At 37.9% G+C, this 27,984-nt stretch overlaps 1 protein-coding gene across 8 annotated transcripts in view; it reads right to left on the bottom strand.

Annotated features, from left to right (window-relative positions):
- Arb2a (ARB2 cotranscriptional regulator A) overlaps positions 1 to 27,984 on the bottom strand; it is a 404,275-nt gene that overhangs the window by 295,716 nt on the left and 80,575 nt on the right. For 7 of the 8 annotated variants that reach the window (XM_076927062.1, XM_076927068.1, XM_076927067.1 and 4 more), the window contains one exon: positions 6,018 to 6,083. The exons of the other annotated variant lie outside the window; for it this stretch is intronic. In XM_076927062.1, coding sequence (XP_076783177.1) covers positions 6,018 to 6,083 — 66 coding nt within the window. The remainder of the gene's footprint in view (positions 1 to 6,017; positions 6,084 to 27,984) is intronic. 8 annotated transcript variants of the gene reach the window in all.

Here is a 27,984-nt window from a genome sequence, read left to right as displayed (position 1 = left end):
GAGCTAATATTATCAATTTCATTTCACGCCACTCAGAATGGCAATTATTAAAAAAAAAATAGCAACAAATTATATATATATATATATATATATATATATATATATATATATATATATGCTGTCTTCTTATCCTTACACTCCTTCCATTTCGTCTTCTACAATGTTCCCTGAAAATTACCAAGGGTGATATAATACTCCATTTAGGTTTGAGCAATCATCTGCCATTAATTCTCAAACCTAGGGCATCTACAAGTTTATGCCTTCACTGCCATTCATTGCAAAAAGAAGCCTCTCTGATTAAGGCTGAGGGTGATATTTGTCTGAGAGTATGTGTATTTAGAAGGCCATATGAGGCCATGTCAGTTTAGCTACATAGCAGTAGTACATGCCTCCACATTTCCCAAGACTTACTACCTGATTTTATATCTATATCTATAGATATATACATACACAAATATATATTCATATATACACATAACAAATATATATGTATATACATAAATATATATATACACATATAAATGTATGTATGTATGTATGTATGTATGAATGGATGAAAACCCAGACATAGAAAGACAAATGCTACATGTTCTCTTTCATATGAGGATCCTAGCTTTGAATTGTCAGATCTATGTGTTTAACTTGGAGTACTTATAGAAGGAAAAAAAATGACAAGCAGCCACTTGGCTAAAGGGTTCTTCAAGGGCAGAGGAGATACTAGAAAGTAAATAATAGAAAAAGTAGAAAGTAAGAATCTCAGGGATAGAAATACTTAAGCATGGATGGGCTGGAGAACTGGAGAAATGAAAGAGCGGAGGGGGAATTAAACAAAGTGAAAGCAAATATGGAAACTTGTATGGAAAGAAAATTTAATTGGTGTATAAAAGCTTACAAGATAAAAAATAAAAACAAAGAACAAAAAATGGGAGGATGCTTTGAATAGCCAGATAGTGGTGTTCACAAAAGCCTAGGGATATTACATAAAATTTCTAGTACCAGATATGAAATACCTCTTTATGAAAAATTGGTCAGGAAAGCCTGCAGAGAACGTGAGAACAATACAGACCTCTGCCACTTACTCCTCTTAATTACCAATCAGAACTAATTAATAATTCCCTATTGCTGAAGACATGACACCACATTCATTGCAAAATAGAGAACAACCAAGGAAGAACTGAATTGAAAGCTTCCTCTCCACTGGCTAGCTTTCAGAATCCTAAAAGGCATGGTGCAAGCCCTGGGGTAAAAATGGCATCAACTATCTTAACCAGATGTAAGTCCTATGAATTGAGTGCTAGCCTGCTAGGCAAGATGTTCCGACTAGTGCAATAGTGATGCAACTGTTATTGGAATAACCAGTTTCTTATTGAATTTGAGGTCTCCTTCACAGGAATAAATTCATGTGTGGTATTTTTTAAAAACCAGAGTCTGGAAGAATCTTAAGCCTTGGCAAATGGGGAGGCATGTACTACTGTTTTGTAGCTAAACTGACAAGTCTTCATACTGCCTACTAAACACATACCATCAGACAAATAGCAGCCTTAATCAGAAGAGCTTCCCTTTGCAATGAAAGGCAGTAATGGCAAAAACACATAGATGCCCTAGGTTTAAGAATTAGTGGCAGCTTATTGCTCAGACCTAAGTTTCAGGGAATATTGTAAGTTTCAGGGAATAATACATAAGAAAAAAAAGAGAAGAAATGTAAGAACCAGAAGAAAAAACAAAAGCACTACTTGTAGGACACAGCCATGACAATACTAATCCTACTATCCGCTAAAGGTTTCTCCTCAGAACGTAAACAAGTGGGGCATGTTAGTCAATCATGTATTGAGGTGGAGGCTCATGAGGCCCTACCCCTACCTATAAAACTCCTCAGTACAGGTGGATTATAGAGAGAAGCAGCCACTATCTTCAGTTGTGTACACACAAGGGAGCCCAACAGGATCTGATGCACAGTTCTAAACTAAAGGTCACAAAGAAGTCACTTAATAATCCAAGTTCCCAAATAGTGCAATTATTCTGTTTGTCTAAGATAGGGATGTGTGGAGTTAGGCTGGCCTCAAGCGTGCCCTAGAACAGGGGATGCTGCTCAACTCTTAAGCCTCTGGCTCCAGTGCAGTGTGCAAAGGTGACAAGCATGACCATGTCCAGGTCTCAAGGAGCATGTCAAGCAATGGAAAATTACTCCTTTGAATTCACAAACAATCTCTTTAACACTAGAAGAATGATTATTTTCAAAAAAAGAAAAAATGCTATAATTCTACCTGAGAATTTTTATGAGACTAAGGATAAAGGCAGTCATGAATAAACTTGAATTGAGCAGTTGAAAAACGTCATTGAAACATGTGAAATTCAGAGTATACAATGAAAGATGACACTGATGACAAGAAATGTATATGGAAGTATGAATGAAGAAATGAGAAGAGAAATATGTGTACAAATCATTGGGTAGAAATGACCAGAGTAAAGCAGAAAAGTGACTCTAAAAGTGGTAAATACAACTTGCTTTGTATAAGGTAGTGCTAAATTTATATTGCAAAATATCTATATAAATAAAAGTGTTTCCTCACTACCTCAATAAAGTTTGGAAATGACTACAAGGTTGTTTACCTCAAATAATGGCAAGCAGTTGAGCTAAGCCCTTTAAAAACAAAACACAAAGGTCATTCTAATACAGTCCAATTTACATGTCCCTCAATCATGAGAGTACGCCAAATAATGTATAGCACTTAGCAGTTTACCATGGAATACTTGTGAACCCCAAAAAGTGATGTTTCCCTTAAACAGAATGTATGTAATAAACAAAACTGAAATTTTATAGAGAAATGATTAGTCTAAGCCACATCTAACACTCATGTGGGCAGGAGCACGACAACTGAGAACATCTGGACTTACGACCCTGTACTTGTGCAGAACATAAGCTCGCTTGTGACACTGACTGTCACTTTTTTCTTCCTTGAAGGTTGCCATATTAAAAGTGACATTAGGGTCCCTCTACTGAAGCTAACAAGTTGTTGTTCAGTAACAAGGGGAAAAGGTTGGTAACATTCTTTCAGTAGAAAAGAACATTCTATTAAAGAAACCAAACATTTCTCAGTACTAATTTGTATTTAAGAGAAAACAAGAGAGAAGTAATTGCTATTGAACAGTAAGTTCCACATTATGTAACATGTAATCACTTATGAAAGACAGACTTTTTAAGCTTACAAAGGGATTTATTAACCAAAAATAAACACAGCACTTATTTCATCTCATATAAGATGAATCTTTCTCTAAACTTACTTAATTTGTATATTAAATTTAAAGTGAGAATTACCAAATTTATAAAACAAAGTTTTCAATATAATTTCAGGTTTTCTCTGTAGAGAATTTAAAATTCTACCCAAACTACCCTCATTTAGCCAATTGTAATTTGTGCTCTACATCTACAGAGCAAAGTGTGCTTCAAAATCTCCACAGAAGCAGAAATGTTATAGTCAAAGGACAAAATATCGATGGTCTCAAGATCCTAACAGTCTTTAAGGGTTCTTCTTCAGAAACTGAATAAAGTGATAAATTTTCCCTTTAAATTTCAGAAGGAACAAATGTATACAGGTCATTTGCTTCCTTGCTTTGATAGCATCTCACTATGTAGCCCCAGCTGGCCTGGAAATCAATAGGAGAACCAGGCTGTTCTCAAGCTCACACAGATCTGCCAGCATCTCCAAACGTGGTCTACGATTAAGGCATGTGCCATAATACTCAGCTTCAATACACAGTGTTTACAGAATAAGAACGTAGGCCTGCCTGGAATACCTGCCAAAAGCTGCCAAAGAGAAAGAATTGTATTGTGGTCAACAGAGCTGAAAAGATTTGCAGATCTGAAGAGCACTTTGACCACAGACATGGAGATGCAGAGTTTGCCCAGCTGGTTTTTGATCTTCTTTTGGTCCAGTATTTCCTCAGTATGAAGTTTTAGAATAGTAGACCCTGTAACGGCAGCATGTGATCTACCTTTTTTCTTTTGATTTTATTAGGAATTGCAGTTAAGTTACTGGATGAATCTATAAAGAGACTTTAAACTTTGGACTTTTAACATTGCTGAGACTGCTATAGCCTATGGAACTTTTGAAGCTGGACTAAATGTATTTTGCATTATGTTATGGGTAGATATGGCCCCCATAAAAACTCATGTGTTTGAACAAGTCTATGGGGGCCAGGAAGTAGAATGGGGTAGACTGAATATGCTTGGCCCAGGGAGTAGCAGTATTAGATGTGGTCTTGTTGGAGTAGGTGTGGCCTTGTTGGAGGAAATGTCTCACTTTGGGTGTCAGCTTTGAGACCCTTCTTCTAGCTGCCTGGAAACCAGTCTTCTGGTTGCCTTCAGAATTGAATAGAGAACTCTCAGCTTTTTCTCCAGCACCATTCCTGCCTGGACATTGCTGTGCTTCCCACCATGATGGTAACAGACTGAACCTCTAAACCCATAACTAGCCCCAACAAAATGTTGTCATTTATAAGAAAAAAAAAGAAAGAAAGAAGGCCTGAAGTCAAGAGTTTTGACTCCCCAAAGGACAACCATACCGACTGCAAAATAAAAAAAAAAAAAAAGCTAAAATTTAGACTTCCAGGCTTTCCTGAAAGAAGCAATGTTTCAAACTAGAGCAAGGAATGACCTATCTGTACATACAGTAACATTTTCTTTACTATTATATTACAAGGAACAAGAGTGACTTCAGTAGGCATTTATTGACTTGAATGAATCAATAATGAATAATATTAGTTTCTATAACTAGAGGTTACCTATAAAAGATTAAATGAAAAATAGTTTTTAGTGGAACTTTGAAATCAAAGGTGAGAATTTCAAGAAGCAAGACATCTTCAAACTCCTCAATAACATGACCCAAAATATTAAAAATACTCTGCAAAAGTTCAGAGAAACTATCTATATGTAAAGTTTTACATATTAAGTTAATCAATTTCATTGTCATCTGGACTCATATCATAAAAGAAAAGAGTTGTCAGGAGCAGCAAAAATCATCTAATCTAGTCCAACAATCATTTTATACCAGAGATTACTATTTATTCATTTTATAAGCTTGTTTTGTGATATAAATTAAAAATACATATATGCATACAATAACAATTAAAAAAAGAAAGCCAGAAATTTTAAAAAGTTAATGGCTGCAGGGGGGCAATATCTGGAGGGAGGAAAGGGAGAAAGGGAGCAATATTGTAATTCAAGTAAGTCAAAACAATGATAGACGTTTTGTTTAGAATTTGAGTCTAAAAACAAATCCCAAACATTTACATTCCAAAATTTCAAAAGTATACAAAATTTCCAAACATTCCTCTGATAAAAAGAAAACAAGCAATATTTAAGAAAACAAAAAACAGGAATGACTTTTCTAATGTGTAGAGGGGGAATAATATTTTGTGTAGCAGTAAGGGGCTACAGATAGCTCAGTAGGAGCAGCACTGGCCACGATTACAGAGGACCCAGGTTTAATTCCCAGCATCAACCCATGGTCTTACTCCACAGGAAGACTAGTTCCGGGGGATCTGATGCCCCCTTCTGCCCTGTGTGGGCCACACACATACATGTAGACAAGATACTCATTAATATATAAAGTTAAATAAAAATTTTAAAAAAGGAAACCTGGTTTGAAGAACTAAACAATATCTAAACAGTTAATGAATACTTATTAAAATGCAAGGTACATGGAAACAAATATGAAACAAATAAAAATAATAGGTGAAACGAGAAAAGAAAAAGGAGAACCCTTTCTGCAACCACCGTAGTAGACTTAGCATCAGCACTGCTCATCTTTTGTATTGGGGGAGTTATCTTGTAAGGACAATTACAGAAGAGTAAGGACACTTACCGGCATTGAGTCACTAGGATCAACAGGCTAGCACTTTTATTTTTAACCTTTGCACAGTTAACCCACAATAAAAATTTTCTCCTGGATTGAAAACCATTTTATATGGAACAAGGCATTTTATTTGGAATAAACATTTTTGAAAATTGAACTTACTGGAATAGAGATTTTTTTCAAATTACAGTCATTTTCCAGTAGCTCATAAACATATCTTGTGATGATCTAAGGAGGAAAGAAATAAAATATTAAGATCCGATATTATCCACTCTCAACATAGATTTTCTGTGATAAATTACTGAAGTCATTGTTATCGCTTCCCCTTCAAATGTTGTGGGATCACACAGACTCTTACCAAGTTAACTGTTAATGCTTTACCTTCTGCTGCTAGGATGGCTACTAAAGATTAAAATCAATTTTACAAATTCACAAAAAACACATAAGACTTTCTCTTTTAAAAATGAATAATTTGATGTTTTCCAGTGTTTCTAGAAACTGTTTCACTTACCGTGTCTCCATAGGTATTACATATAATGTAACTGCTCAAAGAATTGAAAAATTCGCCCCATTAAAGCAAGAAAGATAAGTCTGTGAGAACTTTATGAGCAGAAAAGGAAAAACAACCAGGCCAGGGCAAGTGCAGTCAATCCTGTGTTTATGAGTCAGGAAATATGGTCTCCTCAAGGATGTTCACCCCTGAGTCCAAACATTTGTATGTGTAAGGTCACATGGTAACAGTATGGCACATATGACTGTTCTTAAGGACCTTGAGAAAGAGACCAGCTGGGATTAAGGAGGTGGTTTGATTCAAATCACCTATGTTCTTAAAAGTGGAAAGTTACAGAAGTATGTTACAGAGATGTCAGGTAGGAAGGCCTGGACTAGCTTTGCTGAGTTTGAAACTTAAGAAGAGTACAGGCCAAGAGATATGTTTTCTGGGGATCTCCAGTTTAAAGCTAATATAAGCATGAGAGTTCAATGCTATCCATCTTTTAAATTCTACCAATAACACGAAAACCAAGACATTTATTCTCTCTTCTAGCCTAAAACTGCTTACCCATCCCTTCATTTTACTCTAGTTAAGTCTCCTACTGATCCACAAAATTACGAGATTTTATCACTTTTAATAAAATTACAATTTTATTACTTTTAGACATTTGTTACAGCAGCAATATGAAATGTACTTATTTGGTAGGCAATAAGCAAAGATAGAAGGCCTAGAATAGGAGCAAATGTTTAATAGGCAGTTTGAATGATCATTGTAAGAGTATTTCTCCTCCCATAGACATCTGTAGTTACCTGCTGGCAAAATATCTCCTACACCAATTTCAGTGCCAACATATGTCAGTCTTTGTAAAACAAAATCAGGGTTCTTTGTGAAAGAAAGAATAAAAGGAAGGAAGGAAGGAAGGAAGGAAGGAAGGAAGGAAGGAAGGAAGGAAGGAAGGAAAAAGGAAGAAAGTTAAGATGTTGACTGCTTTGGTGCCATATTCAGTAATCTAAAATAAAATAGACTCTTTAACCTTCTCACCAGAGACAATTCTTTATTTTCATAATAAGTTCTAAATTTGCCTATTTATATTTGGTCTATTGGACACGTGTCTGCTCTGGACCTTATACTTTATCTAACTATGTAACAAAATCATTCATCCACTAAGAGTTAGAGAAATATAACATGTGATGCCTGATCGTGGTTATCATCTTGACTCCATGTAGAATCAACTAAAACTGAAGCTGCTGGAAACCCTGTGAGGAATTTTATTCAGCAGATGGAACAGGAAGACTCATCTTAAACCTGGTTCATGATGTCTGGCAGCCCACGTAAAAGGATACGAAAGAAGGAAACTGATTTATGCCTGTTACCAAGTTTGTCTATCCTGTTGTTGTGGTTAATATTAAATGCACCTTAGTCAAGATTACAACATAGACTAAAGACTACCAGCTCTTCAGGAATGCTCAGTGACTCCAGCACCTGACTGAGACTGCTGGGATACCCAGCACTGTGAACTGAACACCTACCAGATTCTCTACTGTTTAATCATTATGAGACAGCCATTGAACTACCTACCTAGACCCTATCCTATAAGGCAGTATAAATCTCCCTTTAAAACACACATTTATTCAGTCAGTTCTAAAAAGTCTTAATGCACTACCTAACTTGCCGACTTTACTTTGCTCACTACTTTCTGTCTACAAAGCAAAAGAATGATAGACTGAAACCATCTAAGTCTCAGACAGTTCCTTCTGTTGAGAATAGAATATTGTCCTCTGCCCTAGTTACCCTCTCAGAAATAGACCACATGTGACTGTTTAAAGACACAATTTCCCAGCATTCTGCCCCCTGGAGATGGCTGAGCATCCTTGTTTAACATACTAGTCTGATATGATTACCACATGTTACACTAATCAGTTTCAGAACACTATGATTTTGGGGGCCTTCCGCTCTGCACATTAAGTATGTCCTAAGATGAGAAGAGTTTTCCTTCATGTCCATTCTTTCTACATCTTTGGGCAGAGAGAAACATTTCCCGTTTGAAACGATCTTTTCTAGTCCCTGAATAAGATTTTGAAGGAGATATTCGGGATATACTCACTGCCTTTCAGATTATATAGCCCACACTTGTTTTAAAAATCCAAAAATTGGGTTTTTTTTTAATTTTTTTTGGTTTTAGACTTTTTTTATTAGATATTATATTTACATTTCAGATTTTATCCCCTTACACCATTCCCCCCACCATCTAGGAACCTCCTATCCCATCCCCCCTCCTCCTGCTTCTATGAGTGTGTGCCCCCACCTACTCCCCCACTCCCATCTCCCCACCCTCAAATCCCCACCCCCGACTCAGTGTTCAGCCTTCATGGGACCAAGGATCTCCTCTCCCACCTATGCCCAACAAGGCCATCCTCCCCTACATGTACAAATGGAATCATGGGTCCCTCCCTATGTGCTCCCAGGCTGGTAGTTTAGACTTTGGGGAGCTCAGGTTGGTTGGTATTGTTGCTCTCCTCATGGGGCCACAAACCCTTTCTGCTCCTTCAGTCTTCTCTCTAACTCCTCCATTGGGAACCCCTTGATCAGATCAATAGTTAGCTGTGAGCATCTGCCTCTGAATATGTCAGACTCTGGCAAACCTCTAAGGAGACAGCTATATCAGGCTCTTGTCAGCAATAAAGCATTATAAGAATGTCATCAATATTCAAATATTACCTAGAAACTGTGTTTAAGTTGGGAAAAAAAGGTTAAGAGACCAAACATACACTAAAATTGTGTCTTCTTTCTAATAGACAGTAGAATGTCCAGTTTCCATCTAATACATAAAAAGCCAGATAGTTTCTTGGGACCTCAGAAAGAAAAATACTGAACAAACTGAAAGCCACCATTTTCATAGCTCCAGCAGAGAGTGAGAACATAGGACAAACTGCTTCCCTGGGAACTGGAGATAGCAGTAGGCAACTGAGGAGAATCAAGTCACTGAGGGCAGCACAGCAGAAGCCTTGTGCTGAGGCAAGAGCAGGGCAGAGAGGCACCTGTGAAACGCCAATGAGCTCATTTATAGCTCAAGGAATGGGCTCACTCAGACTAAATGTAGGGATAGAGAACTTGGGTTACCTCCAGGAACACTATAGGTTGATATTATTCTCCAGCTTTTTGTCTTTCTTAGTAAGACATAATTGCAAGGAAAACTATTGTTACAAGAGCCATACAGATCTGTAGAGTAAGGACATACTCAACTTATGTCACTTAACTGAAAACCAACCATGGAGACAATATGGAAGAAGTTTCACCTCAGACAACCCTATGACAGCCAACAGCACAGAGCTCTGATGACTAGTCATGAATGTGAACTTGTTTGGATTTAGTCATCTGGTAACCAAACATCTGGAGGTGTCGGTGATGGGTTTCTAGAGAGTTTTAACTCAAGTGAGAAAATCTATGCTGAATGAACATGACACCTTTCCATGGGCTCAAACTGCAGACTGAACAAGAGGACAAAATAGGCAGAGTACCAGCATCCATCTCTCTCTGCTTCATGACTAGAGACACTCCTGTTACCACAGCTACAGAAAAGTACGGGCTCAGAACCACGGAGACCAAACTCTCAGCACAAAGGAAATTTATTTGCCCCAGAGAGACAGAGGGCATGGGTAATGGGCAAAGACAGGCAAAAGAGGATGAGGAAGAAGGGGAAAGGAACAAAAGAGAGACACAAGGTGTATTTGTTGCAGAAGGACAAAAGACTGCCTCTGGATATAAAGGAGACAAATGTGGCACATGGGTAAATGGTGGTTTATAAAGGTACAAGGCAAACCTTATGTTAGGATGAAGTGTTTAATTTTAATTTGGCATGTTAAATAAGTGAGCCAAATAGGGCCTTTGATAGCTAGAACTTGGTAGTTGGCCTCAGGAGAAGGAAGTGGCCAAATAAGGAAACAAACCTTGGGGGACAAGCTTTAGGAATCTAATCTACTGGATTTTAGCAAGGCAGAGGGAAGGGGAGAACCAGTAAGGCCTGCGCTCCAGTGGGCAAATGTCCCTTCAGCCAAAGTTCTTCTCATTGTTTGTCCACACCTTCTCTGCTGGATGTACTACACCTTCAAACTGTGGATCAAAGTAAGCCTTGGCTGTCTTAACTTTCTGTTTTAAAGTTTTTAACATAGCACTGAGAAATAAGCAATACAATTGACTACCTCCTAGCTAGATAAATACAAAAACTCATTAATAACCTATGTACCTTACTGAGGTAGACTTTTAACAACAAAATGATCAGGGATACTAACAGCCAGTAACCACCACAACAGGGGAGAAAGCAAACAAGCACAAGGTACCTGGCCTGAAGACAGACAAAGAACCAGAACTGACTCAGTCCTAACAGCAATACAGGAAACCTCACACTGAGAGTCACAACAATGGTAAGAAATACGCTAATAGCTGCTGAAAGGAATGAAGGACACACAAGAAGAGATGGGTTGTGTAAGAAGGAAATGTAGAGCAGCAGCTGTAAATGAAAGGAATGCCTTCCTGTACCCTTAGAAAACTGAATCCAATCAAGTAAATAGAACATCTTACAGACAACAGGGGGGAAAAGAACAAAATATCACAGAATTGTGGAACAAAGTAAAAGGTAAAGCTTTTGCAACTGAGTATTTCCTAAGTGCATATAATGCATTTGATTACTCAATTCTCCACTCTCTCCACACATACCTCCTCCCACATCAACCACTACTCCTCATCCCCTTTTCACATCATGTCCACATTAAAATATATTTTGCATGCTGAGTCCAATGTGGGTTGACTACATATAATCCTGGTGTAGGTCCATGCATTGGAATAAGCATGGTCAATATATGAGAACATATGCTTTAAAAAACTTGTCTCTCCAGTTGAATGAGCACCATTTGTTGAAAATGCTGTCCTTTTTCCACTGGATGGTTTTAGCTCCTTTATCAAAGATCAAGTGACCACAGGTGTGTGGGTTTATTTCTGGGTCTTCAATTCTATTCCATTGAGGACCCATCGCTCCAGCTGTATAGGTAGAAGAGGATGGCCTTGTCTGGCATAGGTGGGAGAGAATGGATGCCCCAGTATGGGGGAATTCGAGGATGGGGAGGTGGGAGTGAGTGGGTGGGTGGGAGCACATCCTCATAGAAGCAGGAGGAGAGGGGATAGGATGGGGGGATTCTGGCTGGAGAAGATAGGGAAAGGGGATATCACCTGAAATCTAAATAAAATATCTAATTAAAAAATGTTTAACAAAAAAACAAAAAGACTTGTCTCTCCCTGCCTGACGCCATTAGCTATCAATAGCTTATCAGTCATGTCCTCTGTAGCACTCTAAGCTCTGCCAGACTCCACTCTATAGTGAGAAGATTCAAATTCATTGCTTCAACAAAGGAAGTTTCAAAAAGGCCTAGTTTAGACTTTATCCTGTGGTTCAGTTTTATGAGGAGTGTTTTGATTAATCATAGCAAGATTAAAAAGAAAAAAATACAAAAATATATGGTTCGAGTAATAAAGGGGCACCAGAAACTACAATAGAGTAAATCCTGTGTTTGAGGTGATAAATAGAGTAAGGGAGTGGTGACCTCGGGAAAGATCTCACCCAAATAAGCTTATTGTTTATTTGGTCATTGTTTCTTTTGGACTTTTAATCTGGAATGAACCTGCTCCCTCCTCCATGATTCAATGTGGTTTGGCTTGATCTTCTGCAGTTGTTACACAAATAACCATAGTTGGTATAAGTCTTACTTATAGTTTCCATTGCTATGAAGAGACACCATGAACAAGGCAAGTCTTATAAAGGACCACATTTAATTGAGGCTGACTTACAAGTTCAGAGGTTCAGTTCATTGTCATCAAGGCAGGAAGCACATCAGCATCCACACAGGCATGGTGCTGAAGTAGGTGAGTTCCAGGGAGTTAAGAGAAGGGTCTCAAAGCCCACCCCCAAAGTAATATACTTCCTTCAATAAGGCCACACCTACTACAGCAAGGCCACACCTCCTAATAGTGCTATCCCTGGCCCAACCATATTTAAATCACCATGTTCCACTCTTATAAAGGCCAACATCTAATTGGGGCTGGCTTACAAGTTCTGAGGTTTAGTTCACTGTCATCAACGCAGGAAGCACAGTGGTATCCAGGCAAGCATGGTGCTGCAGTAGGTGAGAGTTCTACATCTTCATACAAAAGAAGCCAGTCTGCTCCTCACTTCCAAGGAGTTAGGATGAGAGTCTCAAAGCCCACCCCCCCAAATGACATACTTCCTCCAACAAGGCCCCACCACTCCAGCAAGGGCACACCTCCCAAGAGTGCCACTCCCTGGGCCAAGCACATTCCAACCACCACAGTAGGAGTTCCTAGAGCAGGAATCCTGTCATACCAAGAAAACTCTTTCACTAAGTTTCTCCCTGACCTTTTTGGTCCTTACAATCTTTCCACCCCATTTGTCTGACAGTCACTGAACTAGTTCACTTTATAATGTCCACAACATTCATGTTCTATAGAAACCTTATTTGAAAATTTATTTCTATACACTTTAAATTCTTTAATGAAAATGGATTCTTCCTGACTACTTTCTACTAACTCTACTTCTCCCAGTTCCTTCTTCTCCCCTCCTTTCTGAATCTACTCCCTTTCTATTTCTCATAAGAAAAGAACAAGCTTTTTTGTTTGTCTGTTTGTTTGTTTTTCGAGACAGGGTTTATCTATATAGTCCTGCCTGTCCTAGAACTCACTCTGTAGACCAGGCTGACCTGAAACTCAGAAATCTGCCTGCCTCTGCCTCCCAAGTGCTGGGATTAAAGGCGTGCGCCACCACTGCCCGGCTAAGAACAAGTTTTTAATAGATAACAACTAAACATAACAAATAAAATACAGTAAGATGAAGAAAAAAATATGTCAAAGTTGGACACGGAAGCCCAACAGTTGGGAAAAAATCCTAAGAAAAGGTACAAGAGTCACAGATTGACTCATTCTCACAGTCAGAAATCCACTAATAATAATAAGCTAATAGCTATCATATATATGCAGAGAACCTGATGCAGACCCGTATCAGTCCTGTTTGCTGCTTCAGACTCTGTAAGCTTGTATGTGCCTGGCCTGTAAGCTGGTATGATTCAGAGGGCCTTGTTCTCCTAGTGTCCTCTATCCGTTCTGACTCTTACAATCTCTCCACTTCCACTTCCACTTCCATCGGAATCCCTGAGCACTGAGGGGAGGGATTTAACGGAGACCTCCAAACCAGATTCCCTCTTCACATAATGCCTGGCTGTGACTCTCAGTATCTGTTTCTGCCTGCTGCCAGAGAGAGCCTCATTGGTGATTACAGGATAAAACACTCAACTATGAAGACAGCAGAATAGCATTAAGAATAATTTTATTAATTTTTTAAAAGACCAGTTCTGATTGGTTTTACCCTAGATCTCTAGCCCATCTAGTCTCTGGTTCTTGGTTATACAAGCATTGAACCTATGGGTTCCTTTTCATGGAGTAGGCCTTAGGTCAAATCAGATACTGATAGGCAACTCCCACAAGTTCTGTGCAACCATTACCCCAGTATGTTGTGTAGGCAGGATAGACTATAGGTCAAAGGTTTTGTGGCTGGGTTGGGGTCCATGTTTCTGTTTCAGGAGGCTGCAAAACACCTCCTCACACCAAAGAGATGAGAACATAGGGATGAAAGATCCATGTAGGCAGCATCTGGAACTCTCCATGTTCAAGGAGTTGAGTGGGTGTTATCCTCTACAATGGAGCGCAGTATGTCACTTTGCAGAGAACACTTTGTCTCAACAGAAGCCTGGGTTGCTTGGGGATTTCCATGAAAGCCCTTAGCTAACAACTCAATTGACTATAACCCAGGCCTGCCACTGGGGTAGCGTTTGGAGAGTGGAATGGCAACACAGTTCAGTTCATATTTTCTGGAATTTACACATGTGATTCTGGCTATCTCTTGTAGCCATATGAGCCTTTGAGTCTGAGTATGTGGTCAATTTTCAAGAAAGCTCCATGGAATGCTGAGAAGAAGGCATATTCCTTTGTTTTTTAGTGAAGTGTTCTGTAAATATCTGTTGGCTCTATTTGCTTTATTTTGTAGATTAGCTCCAGGATTTCTCTGTCTAGTTGGTAAGAGTAAGGTATTGAAGTCTCCCGTTGTTATCAGTGTGTGTGCAGTAGCTCACAAACTTAAAAGTAGCTTTCACAAACTTGGGTTCCCTTGTGTTTAGGTCAGAGATGTTAAGAATTAAAATGTCAGATTGAGATTTTCTGTGTTCTTTTATAATTCAGGTTGCTCTACACAGGGATTGAAGTCATCAACAGTGGAAAGTCCTCTCACTAACCAAGAATTATTAAGTTCCTCAATTTCACTTTATTTATATATTTTGTATGTAATGGGGAGTGGGTGATATATATATATAGTATGGCTCACTTATGGAAGTCACTTATGGAATACTAACATGTCTTCCTCAATATAATAAACTATACCCTCAAACTGTGAACTTAAGTTGCTTTTGTTGAGTAATTTTGGTTCAACAAGAGGAAAAACTAACACAACAGCCATTAATTTTACTAGCCGCAAAAGTCTATTACATTTTTCTTCCATAATTTAAACCATTTAACATACTTAATTAATAAGCAAAATATTTATGAAGAAAAACAAAAACATAAACATTATTTATTGAATGCTATTAAAATTAAATATACAAATAGTCTAGAATAAGATCAGCCTTAGTTATTAAAGAATATCTTCTCTCTGCATATCCTGTTCATGTAAACTCTACATTCCACTCAAGCTCCCTGCATTGAAACAAGAGGAAGGGAGTGTCAGAGAATGAGAAAAGATAAAAGAACAGAAGGAAAGAGGGCAAAAGGGAGGATGAAAATAAAATATCTCTATGGCTTAGTATCACTCAACAATGTTAGCTTGGTTCAACCTAAGAGGGCTCCTCCAGCACCTTTAGATTAAAGAAGCCATGATATGAATGGCCATGAATTTTTACATTAGAGCCAAAGTATACACCAGGACACAGATCCTTGTAAGTGTAAATGTATTTTTAAAATTTCAACAAAATTATTTCTATCTCACCCCCATCTTGCTTCTAAAAGCCTTTGATATTTCATTTGTATTAGATACATTTTTAAACCTTTTATAAAAAATACTTTGAATTACCTTCTCTTCATCAGATCTCTGAAATAAAAGTCATTCCTCCAACTTTTCATTAGCATTCTCTAAGGCTCCACATCTGACTGACCTTTACTGAGATCACCTACAGGACTGCCACTTTCAGATTTTCCTTTTCCCACTCAACCAAGAACCCGTATTCTATCCTATACTTTATTCTCAATAATCATATAATTTATCCAACTAACCATAACTATCTCTTACTGATTGTACAGGCACAATAAATATCCATGTATTTATTGGAGCGCATTATTCTATAAAGACAAACTCCATATGCACATGGCCAGGTATATTCCTCTCCTACTGTACTAATGCATGATTGCACTGTATGTATTTGTTCTACAAACAGCATTATCTATGTGATCAAGCAAATCAAGTTTAATCTCTTCACTCCTCTGTAATATTCCCCTTGGTGCTCAGCTCTTGTTCTTCCAGCTTATATACTATCATTTTGTATCTGTGAGGAATTGGTTCTAGGAACCCCCACAGACACTAAAACTGGAAGGAGTTTAAAACTGTTATATAAAATGGCATAGTATTTGCATACAGCCTACATAGAGCCTTGTACTTTAAATTATCTCTATTTATACTATTTCAAATAATGACTGCTATAAAAATAGATGTTATACTATACTGGTTAAGAAATGATGACATAGAAAACAAAACTGTGTATGTTGAATACCATTTTTTTAAACATCTTCAGTTTAATTTTCAATGGTTGAATTCATTGAAATCCCATGAAGAACCCACAGCAGACCAGAATCCAACTGCATTAAAATACCTCCAGTGCTCCAGATCTCTACTGTCACTGTGCTACGTTATATGTCTTCCTTGGAGTCCTATTAAATATTTGTATTTTCTATCAGTATATCCATGAGCTCCAGCAAGAAGATGCATTGTTTCATTAAATATGCAAGTCTCGAAATCTTCCTAAGACCCTACGGTCCCGATTCCTGAGTTTAATACTGTACCAATTTTCCCATCTCTGTTCAAATTCTGTAGCTTTCTTTTCAATTTCATAAGCACCAGGATTGTGTTAAAGTATTAACTTTGAAACTGATGAGTTAGTTTGTTTGTGTTTTTGTTTTTGTTTTTTTGCAATGAATGCTAGCCCTAAACTTGTTCTTCGGTATGGAGGACACTTGAGGGTCCCCTAGAGCAGCTGATTCCCAATGGAAACCTTCCAGGTTCCCAAGACTAACCAGCTTAGAACTCTGTACTACCAATCCCATCCAAGTCGGATCCTAACCATCATCTCAGTTGGATCCAACTGGCATACAGCCTGAAGAGTAGAGTCCTCTCAGGAAACAGACTACACAGTGAGGTCTGCCTGAAACACAAACAGCAGAGTCCTATACCCTGACTTCCATTGTCCAGCACACACACACACACACACACACACACACACACACACACACAGCTGCCCTTGCTAACCTCAGGATCATCCAGCAAACACCAGGAAAAAACAGATGCCTAGAAGACAGAGTAAGAACACAATTACCAAAACCAAAGGTAATATGGCACCACCAGAGCCCAGAAATCCTACTACCCAGCTATTCTACATATCCTAATGAAACTGAAGCCCAAGAAGAGGATCTTAAATTGATTCTTATATGAAAAAGGCCTTTAGGCAGAACCTAGACAAATCCCTTAATACAAGGAAATACATTAAAACAGGTAGAGGTATTTAAAAAGGAAGCAAATATATATGAAGAAATATAGTAAAATACGATCAAAAAGGTGATGGAAATGAATAGAACTGTCTAAGACATGAATAGGGAAAAGGAAACAATAAAGAAAATACAAACTGAGGTAATTCTGGAGATGTAAAAACTAGGAAAGAGAATACAAACAAGAGACATAACACTCACCAACAGAATGCAGGAGATGGAAGAGAAAATATCAGGTGTACAACAAAAGAAATCAATATATCAGTCAAAAATGCAAACATAACAAGTTCATAACACAAAACATCAAAGAAATAGAGGACACCATGAAAAGACCAAACCTAAAATGAATAGAAGGAAAATAATACCAGGCAGAATGCCCAGAAAAGATCTTTAACAAAATCTTTCTCAGTTGAGTTTCCTTCTTCTCAGAATACAACATCCAGCAAAATTTTTCAATCACCATAGAGAAACCAAGATATTACACAACAATACAAAAATTAAACAATATCTTTCTACTAACTTAAACATACAGAGGATACTAGAAGAAAAATTCCAACTCAATGAGGCTAACTGCACTAAAAACAAAGAAACACATAAAACAAACAAAAAATAATAATTTCATACCATTAAAATGAATACAAGACCTTCCAGTTTCCATCTACACCTAGAGCTGACCCTATGCCACAGTTCTCCTTAGCCAAATCCCGCCTGGAGAGAGCTGGTCTCCCAGAGTGCTGAGACACCTCTGAACACACTTAAGACCACCATTTCTTCTCCAAGAAACCCGCTCAGACCACTTAGGACACAGAAACCAAGGAGCAGCCTGAGACAGAAGCCTTCCAATTTACATCTGTGCCCTGGGCTGACCCTATGCCACAGCTCTTCATAACCAAATTCATCCCGAAGAGAACTGGTCTTCCAAGTGTGCTGACACACAGGCTTATAGAAGGGACAAGTCACAGTCATAGACAGCAAGACCAGCTAACAACAGAGATAAGCAGATGGCACGAGGCAAGGGCAAGAACATAAGCAACAGAAACAAAGGCTATTTGGCATCGTAAGAACCCAGTTCTCCCAGATATCTATAGAACAGATATCTATAGAATATTCCATGCTAAAACAAAAGAATATACCTTCTTCTCAGTACCTCAAGGTAGCTTCTCCGAAATTGACCATATAATTGGTCATAAAACAGGTCTCAACAGATACAAGCAGATTGACAAAATCCCATGCATCCTATCAGATCACCATGGATGAAGGCTGATCTTCGATAACAACAAAAACAACAGAAAGACCACATAAAGCTGAAAAATGCTCTAATCAATAATAACTTGGTCAAGGAATAAAGAAAAAAATTAAGGACTTTTTAGAATTTAATGAAAATGAAGGCACAATATACCCAAATTTATGGGAGACAATGAAAGCAGTGCTAAGAGAAAACTCATAGCAATGAATGCCTCCAAAAAGAAACTGGACAAAGCATACACTAGCAGCTTGACAGCACATCGGAAAGCTCTAGAACGAAAAGAAGCAAATATACCCAAGAGGAGTAGACAGCAAGAAATAATCAAACTCAGGGCTGAAATCAACCAAGTAAAAACAAAACGAACTATACAAAGAATCAACAAAACCAGGACCTGGTTCTTTAAGAACATCAGCAAGATAGATAAACCCTTAGTCAAATTAGCTAGAGGGCACAGAGACAGTATCTAAATTAACAAAATCAGGAAGAAGAAGAGAGATATTACAAGATAAACTGAAAAAATTGAAAAACTCATCGGATCCTACTACAAGAGCCTACACTCAACTAAACTGGAAAATCTGGATGAAATGGATGATCTTCTAGACAGATACCAAACACCAAAGTTAAATAGGGATTAGATAAACCACCTAAACAGTCCCCAAACCCCTAAAAAATATAAAAGCCATCATTAAAAGTCTCCCAACCAAAATAAAAAGCCAAGGACCAGATGGGTTTAGAGCAGAATTCTATCAGACCTTCAAAGAAGACCCTCCAGTGTTTTCACCTCTGCAATTTTGTTGCAATGGCCAAAAGTTAACACATCTGCCAAAAGTAACAGTCTTCTACTCAGGCAAAATGTCTATATTTGACTCAAAATGTAATGTTTTTATCATTCAGATATCATCCTAAGTGAAGCATAATTCTTACTGCCTACAAGCATTACCTGGGGACTCAGCTATACCATTCCGAGGCATATACCCAGAAGATGCTCCAACATATAACAAGGACACATGCTCCACTATGTTCATAGCAGCCTTATTTATAATAGACAGAAGCTGGAAACAACCCACATTGTCCTTCAACAGAGGAATGGATACAGAAAATGTGGTACATTTATACAATGGAGTATTACTCAGCTATTAAAAATAATGGCTTCATGAAATTGGCCAGCAAATGGATAGATCTAGAAAATATCATCCTAGTTGAGGTAACCCAATCACAAAAGAACACACATGGTATTCACTCACTGATAATTGAATATTAGCCCAGAAGCTCGAAATACCCAAGATTCAACTCACAGACCACATGACGCTCATGACGAAGGAAGACCAAGTGTATGTCCTTCTTAGAAGGAATAACAAAATTCTCAAGGGAGCAAATATGGAGACAAAGTGTGAGACAGAAACTACAGGAGGGACCATCTGGAGACCATTCCACCTGTGCACATCCCATGTGCAGTCACCAAAGGTAGACACTAATGTGGATGTCAGGAAGTGCATGCTGACAGGAGCCTGATATTGCTGTCTCCTTAGAAGTTTGCCAGAGTCTGACATATTCAGAGGTAGATGCTCACAGCTAACCATTGAACTGATCAGGGGGTTCCCAATGAAGTAGTTAGAGAGGAGCTGAAGGATCTGAAAGGGTTGGTGGCACCATGAGGAGAGCAACAATACCAACCAACCAGGGCTCCCAGGGTCTAAACCACCAGCCTGGGAGCATATAGGGAGGGACCCATGGCTCCTGCTGTATATGTAGGGGAGGATGGCCTTGTTGGGTGTAGGTGGGAGAGGAGATACTCGGTCCCATGAAGGCTGGATGCCAAGTGTGGGAGAATTCGAGGGTGGAGAGGTGGGAGTGGGGGGTTGATGGAGGCACACCCTCATAGAGGCAGGAGGAGGGGTATGGGATGGGGGGGGATTCCTGGGTGGGGGGGATAAGGTAAGGGGATGGCATCTGAGTGTAGATAGAATATCCAATAAATAAATAAATAAGATATATTCTTGAATTTTTAAATAGTGATTATCCAAGAGCTTACAAAATGGATCATTAATTAATAAAGTGTAATGTAAGGTTAAAAAAACAAACAAAAAAAAAGATGTTCACTATTAAGCCAAACACTAATGAAAAACAAACAAACATCTGTTATTTGGATGCAATTCAAAATAAACAAACAAATACAAGAGTACTTTACTTTAAAAACTACATAATCTAATTAAACCTTTTTACCTGGAGCTTCTGAGAGCCCACAGGATCTGCCAGCTCCTTTTACTTTCCAGTTGTCAGTATCCTCTTTTTTTTAAAAAAGAAAAATTTCCACAACTAACATCACTAAATACAAGTTACGTGAACACTGTGAAAAACTCCAGAAGATGTGTACATCTACTGAATTCAACAGTGGCAAATAACTCCTCTATGTGCTACTTGCACCTCAGTTAACAGGAGCAGAGCAACAGACCAAGTGCTCCAGTAACTGGAAAGCAGGAATATGTTGAATGCTTTCCCAAGCAATCTGGTGAAGGTTCAGTTCATTATCCTGTAGTCAATGAGATATTTCAGAAGCCTCTGCAGTGCTCCAACATAAACACAGAATTTTCAAAGAACAGACTCCTCAAACTGCCTAGTGATCAAATTTACATTGAAACTTAGGTTTGGGGCATCTACTGTTTGTAAATATTTTCACAAATTAGTTTTCCTTCCTTCAGGATACATCTGCTGTAACTCCTAGAAATGTTATTCCAATAAAAAAAAAAAAAAAAGGAGTTCAAATGCCTTAAAAATCCATGAATTCTTAACTCAAGATTTGATAATTTCATGTAATCAATTTTCTTATTCCTGAGATGACTCCACCTGCATAAGTAAGCCAACAATTTATACTGTGAAATATTTTAAGTCAATTTATAGTCAACGATTTGGAGTAGTTTTGCTTAAGTATTAAAGTAACTTTAAACATTTACAATGACCCACACATGCTCGTTTCAAATAAATTAACTTCCAGAATTGTATCTAAATTCAATTTCATAATGCACAGTATAAAAATCCCACTACTTTGATCAAAGAATACATAAATATCCAAAGAGAAATTCTCAATAGTGAAATGCCTGGAAGAGCAGAGGAGGCATCTGTATGCCCTCAAATCAAAAAGAGACTCTAGGACAACCTATGCAAGATCCTGTAAAACTCAACTGACAAATTCATGAGAAGGAGTAAAACAGAGAATGATGACAAAGCCATCTGCTGTGACATAACAGCCAAACACCGGTTTGGGGGGGGGGGGGTGTTTGTTTTATTTTGTTTTGTTTTTAACAATCTTTTCCCTTTAATTTAACAAAATATTCTTAAAACCTGGAAGTATTAAAAATAGTGGTGTACGGAAAAATAGGTACAGACCAATTGCCATATACTTTGGAAAAGAACTATTATTTATCTCTTTTGGCAATAATAGAATCTAACACAAATGTTATTAATCATTTGTAAAGAGAAAGAAGGAAACAAGGACATACAAACATAGTATATCAATATTTCTTCTGGCTCATACAATATAGAATTGTAAAATATTTGTATATAAAAACAAATTACATATACTGAAAATGACATCATACGCAAAATATATTTTGTATTGTATATCAACCTGAATAAAATATTTTTTCAGAGCACAGAAAAACTCAGTACAACAGGACATTGGTTCAGAAAAACATACCAGATGAACATAAGAGGTTAATTTTAATAATCAAATTCATAATTCATCTAATCTAGGAAATGCCAAGAATAGTTTAAAGAGATATTCCACTTAACATGAACTGATGCACCAATTGTAACAGTGTAACCAAGGATGACTAAATGATTCTGGAATGCAGTATGCTTGTGTTTAATGACATCAATAGACATGTAGGAAGTTCACGAAAGAGTAAATGCCCAGTAACTGTGGTGTTGCTCAAACTGACTCGGCTACAGTTTCATTCTACTTTTGGAACTTTCCATGATTCAAGAAAAACAAACAGAACACAACATATTATTCTTTTTTTAGACAGGTACATTTCAGTGCAAAGACAATTTTAAAATATTATGCTTTTGTTTTTGGCACAGAAACACATCTCAAACATTATTCATATTATTTCTCTCCCCTAAAGTTAACATGCTTTACTGCCATATGGGTACAACTTTACTTCTGTTCACTTAAACTTGTAATTAAACTTTATAACATAGAAAACTGCTAAAGTAAAATCATCTCATTCCACTGAAAGGCATTTTTTTTTCTAAAGGAACACGAGTGATGTGCCAAATGGCTGCGGTGGGAGCTCATTACACCTTCAGAGAGAATCCAACTTAGAGGCTTATCCTTGGTTCTCAGATGCAACAGTAAAACCTCAGAGTACAGCCAAGGGTAAGAAAGTGCAGACCAGGCGTAAGTGAGAGGACCTGTGAGGACATGAGTTGAGGGCCCCTTAACGAGCAATGCACTATTAATCTATTTGCAATGCACTGTATTAAGATCACACCAAGTAACAAAGAACTTATATCTAAAATACTCAAAGTCATTTAAAGAAATCTACTACTTCCCAGAAAATACCCAGGAATTCTCCCCTTAAATTCACAGCACAGTTTAGCATATACAGAGATATCAAACATAGCCACTACCCTCAAATGCATGTAGCTAGTATACAATGTCCAGGATTGCAAATCAATTCACTAAAATGACCTAACTCCCCATAAATTTAATTTTTATTTCAACATGGGTTTATTATTTTACCCATACATTTTTCTGCTATTTTATTAGGTTTATATTGCAGTATTCTATTGTAAATATTGTTACCATAAATGGCATTGTGTTTTCAAAATTTATCTATTCAGTGATGGTTTACAAGAAGTTAATTTTTAAAAAAATCCACTAAAATTGTTTCCCATACAGCTTCTACGATTGTTACTAGTTCTAAGAGAGGTGTGTGTACTTAGCTTATGTTCCTCAGATATGGTCATATCATATGTGCAAAAGCTTCACTTTTATTTCTTCCTTCATGTCCTGTACTTTGTTTTCTTTTCATCTCTTACTGCATTAGCTATAATTTCTAGTACTACAATGAAAGAAATGCCTATAAAAAGTACCCTCCCTGCTCCTGACCTGACTTAAAACACAATTTATCACCTATATGATATCAGTTGTATATTTTTGGGCTTTTGAGTTATTCTTTATTTAACTGAGAAAATTCCACTCAATTCATAATTTGTCAAAAGATTATCATGAATGTTTTAGATTCTTTTACATAATATTTTTTAGATATATGTATATATATATATATATACACATACATATATATACACACACATATATATTCATAGTTACTTTAAATTCCAAGTCTAATTATTCTAATCTCTCCTGAAGATCCATTTTTGAAGCTTACTCTGGGTCTTCAATTTAGAAATTCTTCCAATACTATGAATTATAACTTTTGATAGGCATACAAAAAAAAAAAAAAACTATAAGGCATAAGAAAATACTATAGACCTATAGAAGAAGATGAATATATCGGATCAGAAATATTCTCTGGTTGAAAGTATATTTTATTACGTTAGAATTGCTACTCTAGCTTGTTTGTAAGGACCATTGGCTTGGAAATTTTTTTTCAGCCTTTTAGTTTGAGGGAGTACTTGTCTTTGTCACTGAGGTGTGTTTCTGGTATGCAGCAAAATGCTGGGACCTGCTTACTTATCCAGGTCTGTTAGCCTATGTCCTTTTATTGGAGAATGGACTCCATTGATATTGAGAGATATTAGGGACCAATGATTGTTGCTTCCTGTTATTTTTGTTGATAGAGGTGGAGTTATGTTTGTGTGTTTCTCTTCTTTTGGGTTGGCTGAAAAAAGATTAGCTTATTGTTTTTTCTTGGGTAGTCTCTCCACCAAGATAAACTCTCAGTTCTGAACATCTATACCACAAATGCAAGGGCACCCACACTTGCAAAAGAAATGATACTAAAGCTCAAAGCACACATTGCACCTCATACAATAATAGTGGGATACTTCAACACCCAACTCTCACCAACAGACAGATCATAGAAACAGAAACTAAACAGAGACATAGTGAAACTAAAAGAATTTATGAACCAAATGGATTTAACAGACATCTACAGAATATTTCACCCTAAAACAAAAGAAAATACCTTCTTCTCAGCACCTCATGGTAACTTCTCAAAAATTGACCTAATAATCAGACACAAAACAAACCACAACAGATACAAGAACATTGAATTAATCCCATGTACTCTATCAGAAAACCAACACTACCCACAGTTACACTGATACCTAAACCACACAAAGACCCATCAAAGAAAGAGAACTTCAGACCAATTTCCCTTATGAATACCGATGCAAAAATATTAAATATTAATTCTTGCAAACCAAATCTAAGACCACATCAAAACAATCATTCACAGTGATCAAGTAGGTTTCATCCAAAAAATTCAGGAATTGTTGAATATACAGAAATCCATCAATGTAATCCACAATTAAACAAACCCAAAGGAAAAAAACTACATGAACATCTTTTTAGATGCCGAAAAGTCCTTTGTCTAAATACAACACCCCTTCAAGTTAAAAGTACTGAAGACTTCAGGAATTCAATATACAGCAAACCAGTAGCTAACATCAAATTAAATGAAGAAAAACTTGAAGAAATCAAACTAAAATTAGGAACTTGAAAAGACTGCTGACTCTCTCCCTACCTATTCAATATAGTACCCAAAGTTCTAACTAGAGCAATTAGACAACAAAATGAGATCAAAGGGGTACAAACTGGAAAGGAGGAAGTGAAGATAACAGTATTTGCAGATGATATGATAGTATATATTAGCTGCCCCAAAAATTCCAGCAGAGAGCTCCTACATCTGACAAACAACTTCAGCAAAGTGGCCAGATATAAAATTAACTCAAACAAATCAGTAGCCTTCCTCTACTCAATGGGCTGAGAAAGAAATTAGGAAAACCACACCCTTCACAATAGTCACAAACAATATAAAGTATCTTGGTGTGACTCTAACCAAGCAAGTGACATCTGTATGACAAGAACTTCAAGTCCCTAAAAATAGAAATCAAAGAAGATCTCAGAAGATGGAAAGATCTCCCATGATCATGGATTGGCAGGATTAATATCCTTAAGAATGGTCATCTTAGCCGGGCGGTGCTGGTGCACGCCTTTAATCCCAGCACTTGGGAGGCAGAGGCAGGCGGATTTCTGAGTTCCAGGCCAGCCTGGTCTATAGAGTGAGTTCCAGGACAGCCAGGGCTACACAGAGAAACCCTGTCTCAAAAAAAAAAAAAAAAAAAAAATGGTCATCTTGCCTAAAGCAATCTACAGATTCAATGCAATCCCCACCAAAATTCCAACTCAATTCTTCATAGAGATAGAAAGAACAATTTGCAAATTCATTTGAAATAACAAAAAACTCAGGACAGCAAAAACTATTCTCAACAATAAAAGAACTTCTGGGGGAATCAACATGCCTGACCTCAAACTGTACTACAGAGCAATAGAGATTTAAAACTGCATGGTATTGGTACAGAGACAGGCAGGAAGATCAATGGAATAGAATTGAAGATCCGGAAATGAACCCACACACCTATGGTCACTTGATCTTTGACAAAGGAGCTAAAAATCATCCAGTGGAAAAAGGACAGCATTTTCAACAAATGGTGCTGGTTCAACTGGAGGTCAGCATGTAGAAGAATGCAAATCAATCAATTCCTATCCCCTTGTACAAAGTTCAAGTCCAAGTGGATCAATGGCCTCTACATAAAACCAGATACACTGAATTTATAGAAGAAAAAGTGGGGAACAGTCTAGAACACATGGACACGGGGGAAATTTTCCTGAACAAAACACCTATGGCTTATGCTCTAATATCAAGAATCTACAAGTGGGCTGGAGAGATGGCTCAGTTACGAGAACTGACTGCTCTTCCCAAGGTCCTGAGTTCAACTCCCAGCAAGCACATGGTGGCTCATAATGGGATCTGATGCCCTCTTCTGGTATGTCTGAATGGTGTACTCCTATACATAAAAGAAATCAACCAATCTTTAAGCAAACAGGCAGTGGCGTATGGCTTCAGCGGCGCTGGCCTCCAGAGGGCACCCGCGCCCTTGCTCTCCCGTCCCCCATGTGAGTCTGCCCGAGTCTCATGGGAAAAAAAAAACCTACAAGTGGGTCCACATAAAATTGCAAAGCTTCTGTAAGGCAAAGGACACTGTCAATAGGACAAAACTGCAACCCACAGATTGGGAAAAGATCTTTTCCATCGCTACATCTGATAGAGGGCTAATATCCAATATGTACAAAGAACTCAAGAAGTTAGACTCCAGACAACCAAATAACCTTATTAAAAAATAGAGTACAGAGCTAAACAAAGATTTCTCAACTGAGCAATCTCAAATGGCTGAGAAGCATTGAAAGAAATGTTCAACATCTTTAATCATTAGGGAAATGCAAATCAAAACAACCCTCAGAGTCCACCTCACACCAGTCAGAATGGCTAAATCCAAAAACTCAGGTGACAATAGATGCTGGCAAGGATGTGGAGAAAGAGGAACACCCCTCCATTGCTGGTGGGATTGCAAGCTGGTACAATCACTCTGGAAATCAGTCTGGCCGTTCCTCAGAAAATTAGAAATAGTTCTACCTGAAGGCCCAGCTATACCACTCCTGGGCATATACCCAGAAGATGCTCCAACATATAACAAGGACACATGCTCCACTATGTTCATAGCAGCCTTATTTATAATAGACAGAAGCTGGAAAGAACCCAGATGTCCCTCAACAGAGGAATGGATACAGAAAATGTGTTACATTTCCACAATAGAATACTAATCGACTATTAAAAACAATGACTTCATGAAATTTGCAGCCAAATATATGGAACTAGAAAATATCATCCTGAGTGGATGAAAAGAAAACACGTGGTATGTACTCATGGATGAGTAGATATTAACCCAAAAGTTCACAATGCCCATGACACAACCCACAGACCAGATAGAACTTATGAGGAAAAAGACCAGGGTATAGATGCTTCAGTCCTGCATTGAGGGCAGAACAGGATGAACACAGGACAGAGAGGGAGGGGGGCACCTGGGAGGGAAAGAGGAGTGGGAGGAAGCAGGGCGGGGGTTAGTATCAGGTACTGGAGGGGACGGAAGAGAAGTATAGAGGGTCAGGAAATCAAACAAAACTATGTAGCAGTTGGGGATAAGGACCTTGTGATAGCCACTGTTAGGTACCAGACTCCAGGGAAATGAGAGACTCTCAGGACCCAATGGTATAACTTTAGCTGAAATGTGCAGAGAAGGGGAGATAGATCCTGTAGAGTCCACCTCCAGTAGATAGGCACAGCCACCCATAGAGAGATGAGGCCACCCACCTATCACAAAGTTTTTAACCCAGAAATGTTCCTGTCCAAAGGAAGAACAGGGACAAAAAATGGAACAGAGACTGAAGGAAGGGCCGTCTGGAGACTGGCCCACCTGGGGATCCATCCTTTCTTCAGACACCA

The sequence above is a fragment of the Arvicanthis niloticus genome, chromosome 29, assembly GCF_011762505.2.
Source record: "Arvicanthis niloticus isolate mArvNil1 chromosome 29, mArvNil1.pat.X, whole genome shotgun sequence".
In the NCBI taxonomy this organism is placed as follows: domain Eukaryota; kingdom Metazoa; phylum Chordata; class Mammalia; order Rodentia; family Muridae; genus Arvicanthis; species Arvicanthis niloticus.
This window is presented reverse-complemented; position numbering and strand designations above follow the sequence as displayed.